The following is a 13,137-nucleotide window of genomic DNA, read 5'->3' on the forward strand; positions in this document are numbered from 1 at the left end:
ACCAGAACTTAAAAGAAACTTGGTTCATGGACGTTCCACAACATTTAATGCAATCATAAATGCCTCGCACCTCCAGGGTCGGGGGTTCGATTCGAGCCTCTGCCTGTGCCTGTGGTGTTTGCTTCGGGGGTTTCCTCCAGATACTCTGATTTCCTCCCCAGTCCAAAGACATGCGTTGTAAGCTGATTGGCATTTCCAAATTGTCCGTAGTGTGTGAATGTGTCCGTAGTGTGTGAATGTGCCCTGCGATGGGTTGGCACCCCATCCAAGGTGTCCCCTGCCTTGTGCCCCGAGTCCCCTGGGATAGCCTCCAGGCTCCACGTGACCCTGTGTAGGATAAGCGGTACAGAAAATGGACGGACGGATGGATGGATTCATTGATAGAAAGTATGTGCTGTTCTTTAATAAATAAAAAGCCTTATCCTTGGCAAAGTGCTTTGGTATAAGAGGAATAAAACACTTTGTGCTTGTCGTGTTATTGGAAAATGATCAAATTTGGTATAGTAATAGTCATGTTTGTATGTAACAGACCTAACTCCTCTTCGCATCACACCACCTCATCGTGGATTATTTTGGGGTGTATCTATGTTCCCCAGATTTATATGGCACATAATGAACGCATGATAAACGTGTTTCCAGCTCTGTATTCGCTTAATATGACATGAACATGAACTCATCAAAGGGGTTTTCTGTTCCCCAGCTCTGCCATATTTTTTCTGCGTTTATTTTAATTAAGATAATTTTGAACGTTTTTTTTTTTAATTATTTTTTTTTTAGCTGTGACTTACATCTCACTGCTTAAATGTCCAAATACTAATGCAGTGACAATATTGTTACGATAGGGGCGAAAAATGAAAAAAGGGCACATAGCAAGCACCAGGGGTGTCTCTAGACATTTCCCAAAGAGAATATGAAATGTGCACACACAGAGTGCATGCTGATTTCTTTCTTAAAAAACAATTAATTAATTGATTGATTAATTGATTACTTGGTTAATTAATTGATATCATATGCCAGTGGAACAGAACGTGGAATATGGTTTTGTGAATAAAGTAAAGTTGTAACGGAAACAACACTGTCTTGGTATTCATGATACACATTTATTAGGATCCTTTGTCATGTGTTTATTTTGTAAATCTGAGGAACATAGGAATGACTCAGTTTATTTTCCTACAACAGCACATATCCAATTCGTGCTCATTCAGCCACAAGAGCATTAGTGAGGTCAGAACCAATTCTGAACAACTGAAACGAGTCGTCAAACCCTCAAACACTACGGTTGTAGTGTTTGACTTTGCACGGCCTCCCAAAGCATGAGGATGTAAAGCGTCAGTGATTAGAATTCATTTTAAAACAATATCACAACAACCTTCGTTCGTGCTCCCGTCATTTCACTGACGACTGCTTCTCAAATCTAGCTGACGTCGATGTGGGATTTGCAAAACGATTATTCATTAAAAATGGGCCATACTCACTTTATTTGGACCATCTTGCACCTCTGGATCACAACCTGTAAGTATGATTAAATATTTATGTATATATTTTCTACAGTGTTCCAAATGTGTAGTTTTGTGTTGTATACGTGTACAGCCAGTGCACAGCTGTTAGCCCGTTAGCTGCAGGCCTCTGCTAACCGGGTAACTCACGTTATTCCCAAACTACATACAAACGTACCACTGAGAAACGTCCTGTTCTTGTCATGCTTGCGATGGTGGTTCGGGTTGATCTTCCCATCTATCACTATCGGACTCGAGCTCAAATCGACATTATTACTGAGCTGAAATTCATATAGGATAGTGGGCGTTTCCTTTCCGGGACACGCTGTAAGCGGTAGACCAATCACAACAGACTGGGACATCTGACCAATCAGAACAGAGTAAGTTCTCTGAAAGGAGGCGTTTAGAGTGAACGGATCGTCGAACGAGTTGTTTTTGACACTGAGAAAAGACGTGATGCTTCAATGTAAATTATGAGAAAATGGGAGTCTTTTTTGACCTCGGATTCACGTAAAAATATTGTATGAGACCTCTAAAACAAAATTAGGCACTTTTAATATCGCATCGTAGGGGCGCTTTAACACTCCATGTGTTCATGGAGCTCGCTTTGTGCACAGGAGCATTGACATGCTGGAACAGGTTTGGGCCTCCTAGTTCCAGTGAAGGGAAGCCTTAAAGATACAGCCTACAAAGACATTTTACTTCCAAATTTGTGGCAACCGTTTGGTGAAGAACCACATAGGGGTATGATGGTCAGGTGTCCAAATACTTTTGGCCGTTTAGTGTACATGGGATGTAGGTGCTTGAGTTCGTTTAATATGTGCGTAAATTTAGCAGCAAGTAAATAAAAAATGTAAAGGACAGCATATGTATAATAACGATATCGAGACTAATAAAATAGGAAGGAAAAAATAGCAAATACGAGTATACAACCGGAAGTTGCGTCATCACGTCATTCAGCGTGTGTGTGTGTGTATGGGCGGTGAAGATACCGGCATCAGCTGTAGGTTATAAGGTGTGTGTACTGGATATAACATGAAAGGTTACTGAGAATACTCACAGCGTTTTGTAATTAAAGGTAATCTGCATGTTTAAAATATATATATATATATTTCTTTGCATGTGGTTGTGTCTGTATTACATCTACAGCTCACCATATCACTATGGCAACAACTTCTTCATTAAAATAACGCGGAAATGTGTTGCGATGCCGACAATACGGCATGAAATAAACTTAGTAGTAGAATTACAACAAATAAACCACACAAATCCTTCTTTATCTATTTAACACATATATACACACACGTGACTGATGAACGTTAGTTAGCCCAACTTTTTCCAGCTAGCTCATATCACAGCTATGTGTGTTTTAATTTTTTTTTTTTAGCATGAACTAACAACGAATATTTATCCTCTGCGTTCATGCAAGTCACGGAGTACGATTTAAACTCGTGCTTTGTTTACTTACACGAAGGTTAGCTAGCATAATATCTAAAGCTATCCACTTATACGCCTCATATTAACTAGCTTAGCTCAGCTCGTATTCCGCACTCGTTTTCCGACATGCCCCGCCTTCCTTGCGTTTGATTGGCTAGTAGTAGATCGCGTCCGGCTTTGATTGGCTAATGTTCTCTGGAAGGCGTCCGAGTGCAAACTTGTAGCCAATCATAGCGAAGTAGGCGGAATGCAGGTAGCAAACTTAAAAATCGACGACTACGTATCAGTTTACAGTTAAGTGGTCATTTTTTGTGTTCTGTTATTACTTTTCTAGTTTAAAAACAGACTGTAGGTTAAATAGAGAGAGAGAGAAATCTAAAAAACCTCTAAAGTGGTTTGTGTGAAATATATTACGGTAAAGACCATAACACAAATAGCACATTTGTGTCATATATATTTATATAAATATATGATCAATATAACAGTTATTAAGGTTGTTATAAATGTGATATATATACATATATAGATCTTTTTAATATCTGCCACTTCAGTTCCTGCTGCCTCCAGGATTCAGTCTGCTATCAAGGTGTACAGTAGCTCCACCCTGTGTAAACATGTGTATACCTGAGTGTGTTATATCTGCGTGGGAGATCACAAGAGAAATACAGATGCTTATTGTAAAATTTATGCCTCCTCTACTCGCGCAGGATTCTTTATTGAAGATGAACCCAGCGTGAGTCCACACAGCATGAGATTCCCTGCAGCAACGAGACGTCAGAGATCTTCATCGGTGTTCCAGGACGGCATGACGATGAAAACGCCGCTGTTCCTGTTCGTCCTGACGTGGCTCGTGGTGACGATTCACTCGGACGAGGATTATTATAAGTTGCTGGGTATTTCGAGAGAAGCTAGCACCCGGGAGATTCGACAGGCCTTCAAGAAGCTCGCTCTAACCATGCACCCGGACAAGAATCCGGTGAGTATCCTAACTAGGAATGAGGGAATAGTGATGCTGGGATGCGTTAGCCCCGGCTCCCGCAAAGCCTTAACGCCTTTAACGCCTCACCATTCCCAGGAGAGGTCGACCAACAAGGATCACTCCAAGAGCAAGATGTGTAATAGTCCATGAGGTCACAAAGGAACCCAGGGTAACATCTAAGCAACTAAAGGCCTCTCTCGCATTGGCTAATGTTTAATGCTCATCAGTCCACCATCAGGAGAACATTAAGCAACAGTGGTGTCCATGGCAGGGTTGCAAGGAGAAAGCCACTGTTCTCCAAAAAAAAAACATTGCTGCCCATCTGCAGTTTGATAAAGGTCTCGTTGACAATCCTGAAAACTGTTGGCGAAATGTTTTGTGGACGGATGAGACACTGCTTTACGCCAGGCTAATTATTTTCCTATACCAATAAGTTTCAGTGCCATTGTGGCTGTACCGTGCAGACAAAGTCTCAGCCACATCCTCAATCTAGATGCAGGAAGTAAAACTTTTTGCTTCCAGAATAAAGCAGTTCAGCATCTCTAAAAAAAAAAAAAATTGATTTAGTGGAATAGTTGGCTTCTGATACTCAAGCTAATAATGATTTTTGTCCTATAATGATTTTTGTGCTCCAAAGCAAAAAAAAAAAACCCTCTTTTCTTATGCGCAACTAGAATGATGGCACGGCCCACGAGAAGTTCCTGAAGATCAACCGTGCGTACGAGGTGTTGAAAGACGAAGACCTGCGGAAGAAATACGATAAGTACGGAGAGAAAGGTTTGCAGGACGAGCAGCAGGGAGGCAGATACGAAAGCTGGAACTACTACAGATACGATTTCGGTGAGTCTGAAAGCAGAGATGTCGAAGGATCGCAGGAAGATCCGATACGGATCCAGTGTTTCAGGTCTATGAATATATATAAAAACAATACTGATACTGATCTACTGGTAAGACCTATTAATATTCAGTACAGAGACGGATTGTTCCTGTTTGAAAAGTTTCGTACCGGAGACATGGTACTGAAAGTGGATGACAGTGTACAGCTGCTTTCTGAGTGAATGATTTGTGTTTTACAGGCATTTATGATGACGATGCAGAAGTTATTACTCTTGACAGAGGAGACTTTGGTAAGTGTCTGTCTGTCTTTCATCAAGAAGTGTGACAATCTCTATAAAAGCAGAACTTTGTTGTTCTGGAGCATTCCGTGTGTGTGTCTACATCATACCAAGAAGAATGGACTTGACCTCAGAGAAGCAACTATTGCTACTCATCAATCTGGGAAGGGTTATAAGGCCATCTCCAAACAATTTGAAATCCACCATTTTACAGTGAGAAGGATTGTTTACAAATGGAGAGCCTGAATTGTCCGTGTGTGTGTGTGAGAGAGAGAGACGAAATTTGTTATATTCTTCTGCTCAGATGCAGCAGTGAACTCCGGAGAGGTTTGGTTCGTGAATTTCTACTATCCCCGATGCTCCCACTGTCACGAGTTGGCTCCGACGGTGAGTCTCACCTGCTTTACTACTAGTACAAGCACTACTAATAATATAAAAGCTCTGTGTACACTGACTTTATTTAAAAAAATAAAACAAACGCACAGGAAAGACAATTACATTAACCTGCGAAGGCTAATGCTGACATCTGAAAGCCGTTTGTTAAAACGCGCTCCTGGTGACTGCAGGTCAGAATCCAATGCAAACGTGTGTGTTTTAACCCTTTTTCCCCTGATCGACATGCGTGGCCGAAATGTACAGTGGCGGGAGTTTGCGAAAGAGATGGATGGCGTGATCAGGATCGGCGCGGTAAACTGTGGGGACAACACCATGCTGTGTCGCAGTAAAGGCATCAGTAGCTACCCGAGCCTGTTCGTCTTCAGAACCGGCATGGTGAGCCCCACACACACACACACACACTCTCACAGTGCACCTAATTACCACCAAACTCACTCACAGTGCAGAGAGAGCTGTTAGATATGGAATAACACATGATGGACCGTGTGGTTATGTGAATATAATAATCCACCCTGATGTAGATTTTTTTCATATAACCACACGGTCTGGAGTGTGTTATTCTGCTTATACTACACCGATGTGCCGACGATAGATTCAATGTTATTAGTCCCTGTTATGTAGAAATAATTCACACCTTCTGGTATCAGTTTAAATATTTGATTTGTTTGGAAGAATTGTTCTTTATTGTTTCCGTATTTAAAATGGAGGATCTTTTAAAAGTGCCGATTCATAGCTATCATTTTTGGTCTCAATCAGGTGTTGTGACTTACACGCCAAACCATGCTTATCCGTTAGCGGTTTTTACGTTAGGCCTGCTACACCGTCGTATACGCGACAGTTATGGAAAATGCCGCACGCAAAATATAAAAAAAAAAATCTCGTATGCCTCCTAGTGGTAATTCGCATTATGACAGTAAGTATCAGCAGTGAATCAATAAACAAAGACTACGTACAAAGTGTTCCAGTGTATTTTTGACGCTTGTAAGCATGCCGTTATAAGAAATGAATCAATGTCCGTGTGGTGTTTTATTCCTCTTATACTACAGTAATTTGCCAGTGCTATGCATCTGCCAATGTTATGCATAAAAATGCTAGTTTTATGAATTAACGACGACTTTTCATAGTTGTTATCCGTTTATAGTTGCATTAAATATCATGGGACGTCCGTGAGACTTATTTCTTGTCATCTCTGGTGCTATCATAACAGCTACAAACAATCACTTCCTGACAAGCCTTCCTTCCGTTCTCGCTCAGGTAGGTCATAAAACATCAAACAAAGCTTGCCATGTTACTAAAAACCCACAAAGCCCCTCATCCTTTAACCATTTCCTGTATCGGAAAACCTAAAGTTACAGCTTTATCTCTGACTGATACTGACACCGGGACTCCTGCGAAAAACTAGAAAACTTTTTACACGTTTTTTTTTTTTTGTTCTTCTTCTTTAATCTGTTTATGTGGAGTGTCCACTATACAAGTTAGTTGTCACTATAGTAACGGAGACGTATTAGAACACACACGCTAATATAAACGTTGTTATAAACATTGTGTGGTCCTCGCCAAATTCTGTAAGCAAACAAACAAGCTCAGATGACAACAAAACCCCAACAGATTTCAATATGTAGTCATTTAAGTACACCTACTTCCACAATCATGAAGAGAGTAATAAGCGGTCGGGTGTTACTGATGAAATCCACAAGATTAGTTCATCTTTCATCGTGTGACAACTTCTATAAAAACTGAACTTTGGTGTTCTGAAGCAATCAGTGTGTGTGTCTACAACATGCCAAGAAGAAATGACCTTTGCCATGACCTCAGAGAAGCAACTATTACTACTCATCAATCTGGGAAGGGTTATAAGGCCATCTCCAAACAATTTGAAATTCACCATTTTACAGTGAGAAGTTTACAAATGTCTTAAAGTCGTGGCGTCACAGCAAATTCAGTCCAAGGTTAATGCTCAGAGATATAAAGAAAATGTGAGAGACTCCTACAGTAAACTCCTATGGGAAACTTTTACGTCTGTCACTGCATTTTTATGTTCCTGTCTTCAGAATCCAGAGAAATACTACGGAGACCGATCCAAAGCCAGCCTCACCCAGTTCGCAATGCGGTTTGTGACGACCAAAGTGACCGAGCTGTGGCAAGGTACCTTGACTCATCTTCTCACCAAGCATTCAGCTGTCCTTACAGTGCCGTCCACTAATACACCCTTGGTAAATATGAGCAAAGAAGGCTGTGAACAATTGTCTTTATTGCTTAACATTTTGATCTATTGTTTAAAAAAAAAAATTCACAAAAATTCTCTACTCTCATGGATATCAAACAATTGCAAACACAACACAGGTTTATAAAAAAAAACTTTGTTAAATATAGGTGTGCAACAATTATTTCCACCCTTATGAATTCATATGAGAGAAATATATTTTAAGTATATTCTTATTGATATTTAATTTTTTTTTAGCACACCTGGGTGACTAGGAACAGGAAATTGTTCAACCATGACTTCCTGTTTCACAGGGGTATAAATATGAGGTAACATATAGGCCAAATTTTTTCCAAAATATAGGCCAAAATTCATTCATTACAATGTGTAAGAACAAGGAATATAGCTGTGATGTGCGGCAAAAGGTTGTTGAGATTCACGAAATGGGACGTGGCTATAAGAAAATAGCAGAAGCATTGAAAACGCCCATTTCCACCATCAGGGCAATAATTAGGAAGTTCCAGTCGACTGGAAATGTTATGAATCGACCTGGAATTGGACGTGTGTCTATATCGTCTCAACGCACTGTGAAGAGGACGGTTTGAGTGGATTAAAAAAATCCCCAAGGATCACAGCTGGAGAATTGCAGAAGTTAGCTGCGTCTTGGGGTCAGAAAATCTCTAAAACTACAATCTGAAGTCTCCTACATCACCACAAGTTCTTTGGAAGGGTTTCAAGAAAAAAGCCTCTACTCTCATCCAGAAACAAACTCGAGCGTCTTCAGTGTGCAGACACTACTGGAACTTCAAATGGGATCGGGTTCTATGGTCAGATGAAACCAGAATTGAGCTTTTTGGTAATAAACACAGAGGTGGTTTTGGAGCACACAGAGAGGTAGTCATATGGAAAAGTACCTCATGTCCACGGTTAAATATGGAGGAGGATCTTTAATGTTTTGGGGCTGTTTTTCTGCCAGAGGACCTGCACATTTTGTTAGGATACATGGCATCATGGACTCTATCAAATATCAACAGATATTAAATGAAAACCTGACTGCCTCTGCCAGAAAGATTCAAATGGGCCGTGGTTGGATCTTCCAGCAGGACAATGATCCAAATCATACATCAAAATCAACATAGAAATGGTTTACTGACCGCAAAATCAAGATCCTGCCATGTCCATCCCAGTCCCCTGACCTGAACCCCATAGAAAACCTGTGTAGTGAACTGAAGAGGAGAGTCCACCAGCGTGGACCTCGAAATGTGAAGGATCTGGAGAGATTCTGTATGGAGGAACGGTCTCAGATCCCTCGCCGTGTATTCTCCAACCTCATCAGGCGTTATAGGAGAAGAGCTGTTATCTTGGCAAGCAAGGTAACACAAAATATTGACTAGAAGGGTGCCAATAATTGTTGCACACCTATATTTCACAAAGATATATATATATTTTTTGGATAAGCCTGTGTTTTGTTTGCAATTGTTTGATATCTTTTTAACAAAAGATCAAAAGGGTAAACAATAAAGACAATTTTTCACAGCCTTCTTTGCTCGTATTTACCAAGGGTGCCATTATTAGTGGAAGGTGTCCTTATCATTTCACTGTGCTCTAACCAAGATGTTCGGTCTCTGCTCTACTTTAAAGGGAATGTTTTCACTGAGATCGATCAAGCGTTTGCTGCTAGAATCGGGTGGCTCATAACCTTCTGCGCCGACACCGGAGGTGAGATTCCAGCGGTTTAACTTTCACAGTGATTTTAAAGCGAGACAGAACCCAGATCAGAGCTGAGGTCCAACTTTGGCACTCCTGGGGGTTTTTGATCACTAGCGCAGAATTGTTTTCACACATAGATGTACAGGTGCATCTCAGAATATCAATCAGAATATCGTGGAAAAGTTCATTTTTTCCCCGTAATTTGATTCAAAAAGTGGAACTTTCACATATTGTAGATTCCTTACACAGGAAGTGAAATATTTCAAGCCTTTTTTTTGTTCTGATCTCGATGATTACGGCTTACAGCTCATGGAAATAAAAAATCCAGTATAGTCAGTGTAAAAAAGCAAAACGAAAATGGGGGCAAGTGATGTAATCAAAGCACACACTTGTGAAAAAGCACATTGTTGTTTAACAAAGCAAAACGTATGATTGTTGATGTGCTGCAGTTTTTTGTTTTTTTTTGTTAGAAGACGATTATGTAAAGTTTATAGGAGGGGTTTCAGGTTTTTTACGCTTTTCAGGACAGAGGAGTTTTACGGTTTCTCAGTAAAATGACAGGCCCAAGAGAGAGAATACAGGAGAGGCTGTTGAGGGAAGGGGTTCATGCGGTTCCTGCCGAAACTATCGGAACGGCAAGGCCGATTCATTTGTTTGTGCTGTATATCAAAGACATCTGGGTTTGAGATCAAAAGATTGATATGTGAAGAGAGTTTAGGATTTCTGCTTTCATTTCCTGATATTTACATCTACATTTATGGCATTTGGCAGACGCCCTTATCCAGAGTGACTTACATTTATCTCATTTCATACATCTGAGCAGTTAAGGGTTAAGGGCCTTGCTCGAGGGCCCGGTGGTGGCAGGTTTGTGCTGGGATTCTGATCGTGAGTCCACTCTCTTAACCACTGAGCTACCACTGCCTTTGCAGGTATATTAAACTTCTGTATCAGACCACCCAATTTTTAGGACGGCAAACGTATAGGCATTTCCCTTGCTTCCAATAACTGCATCAAACCTCCCTGCGACTCCCTGACATCACCAAGCTCTTGGTTTCTTCTACTGTGATTCTTTCCCAGGCTTTTACCACAGCCTCTTTCAGTTGTTGTTTGTTTCATGGGGTTTCTCCTCTTCAGTCTCCTCTTCAGGAGGTGTAATGCTGCTCAAATGGGTTAATGAATAAATGTAATGTCTGGTGATCGACTTCGCCAGTCTAAAAGCTTCCACATTTCCTCCTCAGTGTTTTGGCCAACCTCCAAGCTGTTTAACACGTCTAGATATACATATAAGGAACCGAAAGCTGAAATTCCGATCTGTCGTCTCATATTCATCTTTTGATCTCGAACCCGAATGTCTTCGAGGTATAGCGAAAACAATAGAGTTGTTTTAGCCTCTGTGTTCCAATACTTATGGAGGCGAGGTTAGCAATAACAGGAACTAACTTGTCTCGCTGGACGTTCCATAACATTAAATATAAATACGTACAAACAGCTAAAGCGCACATCATGTTGTTACTTGATGAATTTAAAGACGTAGTTGTTGGGAAATCAGCGTGGTATAATGAAATAACACACTTCAGGCTAGGGGCGGTAACACATCATCACACCACCTCAGCGTGGATTATATTCTGTCTTGCGTTTTTCCGTACTCATTAGATACTTGTAATGTTCTGGAAATAGTGGCTTCATTTTAATTTGATGATTATAATCAAGTTATGTATTTTAATATATATAGATTGTCTGGAATCTCAGACGAGACAGAAGCTCGCTGGAATGTTGGTAAGTGTTTAATTTATTCATTTCCTTTTTTATCATATCTAATGATCCAGCGCTTGGGGAGGGTTTCACTGCTAGTGATCAGAGCTGTTATACAGGTACAGTAGGTGTTGAAATGAAAGTGTGTGTGTGTGTTTGTTGTAGAACAGTCTAGTGAAGGTGGGCTGGATGGACTGCACCTTACACACTGATCTGTGTGAAAGCTTTGACGTCACGACCAGCACGACGGCTCTGTTCCCCCCTGGCAGCTCCCTCACACAGGAGGGCAGTGTGCTGGTAAGATCCTGCTTCCTCACCGTCGTCGTCTTCTTCTTCCTCCTCTTCCTCGTTCTTTTCCTCTCTCCTCTACTCCGTTATATCATTCTCCTTCTCCCATACCTTCTTTCACCCCTTGTTCTTCTTCTTCTTTCTCTGCTTCTCTCTCGCCTCCCTTTTCTCCTCTATCTCCTCCTCCTCCTCCTCTTTCACCTTCTACTTTGTTTATCATATTCTTCTCCTTTCTTTTTCCTCTCCCCTACCTTTCATTATCGCTGTGTCTCCATCTGAAAGGGGTTTTTATCTAGAGCTAGGGGACACAATGATGTATCAGTATTGTGATCAATTATGTCACAATCCACTTGGGGATATTGCGGGGATATTTGGCGATATAATGTTTAAAAAAAACTTTAAAAAATAATAGTAAATTCTCTTTTTTATTGTTAAATATTTAAAAAAAGAATAATACAAGAGAATTAACATTGAAAAATATTTTTTTCATTATAAGGTAAAAATTTGTGAACGTTTAAAAAAAAAAAAAAAGACAAACTGAATGAAAGCAGCTGGATTTTGTACTTAATCTTTAAAATTGTAAAATGCAAAAAAAAAATATATATATATATATGTTTTTTTAATAAATAAAAGTATTATTTTTAAATATTAAAAAATATAAATTTATTCATAATATAGAAAGGTATTATTATTATTATTATTATTATTATTAATGTATTTTTTAAAGATAAACAGTACTGTTTTGCTAGTAAATATCATGATATAATCGCCCATGTAAATACACCCTTATTTTTCCACGGAGTGAGCTGATAGATGTTCATCCCAGAACGTCAGTTTAAACTTAGCAGGTGGTACTATATTTACGGTTCCTTGCCAGCTGTGAATTGATCATTTATCTGCGAAGCTTGAGAGTTACCATGAACTTAATAACAGCTATGTGCTATCCAGCTAACTTCCGCCATTAGATAGCATGCAAGCTAGCTCATTTCCAAGCTGCAGCAGTGTTCTCACAAGTTTAACCACAGCGAACGTATTCACGGCAAAAATACATATTCATCGGATAGTTTTGAATGCACCAGCGATCTGATTGTTTTCTCAACTGTTTGTTCTCACACCTAGCTCGGCCGAGTGTTTTGGAAGTGTTGCATGCGTGAAACCAAAGACGTGCAATACAAATATACAGCACATTTTTATATTTTAAGAGAATAAGATGCATTTTCACCTCTGCCAATTCTAAGCATTAGTAGTAATGCAATACAAAAATGTTTTTTAAAAAAAACCTATTTTTAAACTAACGGTTGCACTTTACCAACTATTATTATAATAATAATAATAATTATTATTATTATTATCATCATTGTTATTATTATCATCATCATCAGTATTATTATCATTATTATTATTATTATTATTATTATTATTATTATTATTATTATTATTATTATTATCATCATCATCATCATCATCAGTATTATTATTATTATTATTATTATTATTATTATTATTATTATCATCATCATCATCATCAGTATCAGTATTATTATTATTATTATTATTATTATTATTATTATTATTATAAGTAGTAGTAATAAATTGCATGGTTTATATAGATTCTTAAAAGTTCTCAAATTTCTTTTAAACAATTTTTTTTAAGGTTTACAATGTGCTTAATTTTCAATAAAAGTCTGGAGAATACTGTATTTACTGATTTTTGAGAAATATGTGGTGTGTGTGTGTGCTCGCTAGAGTAATGTAAATGTA

At 39.2% G+C, this 13,137-nt stretch overlaps 1 protein-coding gene across 3 annotated transcripts in view; it reads left to right on the plus strand.

Moving 5' to 3' along the window:
- The first annotated feature begins 2,427 nt into the window (after positions 1 to 2,427).
- dnajc10 (DnaJ (Hsp40) homolog, subfamily C, member 10) overlaps positions 2,428 to 13,137 on the plus strand; it is a 28,212-nt gene continuing 17,502 nt past the window's right edge. Inside the window, exons 1-10 of one of the 3 annotated variants that reach the window (XM_053680723.1) lie at positions 2,428 to 2,574; positions 3,641 to 3,909; positions 4,587 to 4,752; positions 4,989 to 5,039; positions 5,332 to 5,414; positions 5,667 to 5,798; positions 7,475 to 7,568; positions 9,268 to 9,345; positions 11,069 to 11,112; positions 11,254 to 11,385. In XM_053680723.1, coding sequence (XP_053536698.1) covers positions 3,682 to 3,909; positions 4,587 to 4,752; positions 4,989 to 5,039; positions 5,332 to 5,414; positions 5,667 to 5,798; positions 7,475 to 7,568; positions 9,268 to 9,345; positions 11,069 to 11,112; positions 11,254 to 11,385 — 1,008 coding nt within the window. In that variant the 5' untranslated portion in view covers positions 2,428 to 2,574; positions 3,641 to 3,681. Of the gene's footprint in view, positions 2,575 to 3,165; positions 3,227 to 3,640; positions 3,910 to 4,586; positions 4,753 to 4,988; positions 5,040 to 5,331; positions 5,415 to 5,666; positions 5,799 to 7,474; positions 7,569 to 9,267; positions 9,346 to 11,068; positions 11,113 to 11,253; positions 11,386 to 13,137 lie in introns of those variants that run through there. The other 2 variants (XM_053680724.1, XM_017469757.2) reach the window with 2 other exon arrangements.

This window comes from Ictalurus punctatus, chromosome 6 (genome assembly GCF_001660625.3).
Source record: "Ictalurus punctatus breed USDA103 chromosome 6, Coco_2.0, whole genome shotgun sequence".
Taxonomy (NCBI): Eukaryota; Metazoa; Chordata; class Actinopteri; order Siluriformes; family Ictaluridae; genus Ictalurus; species Ictalurus punctatus.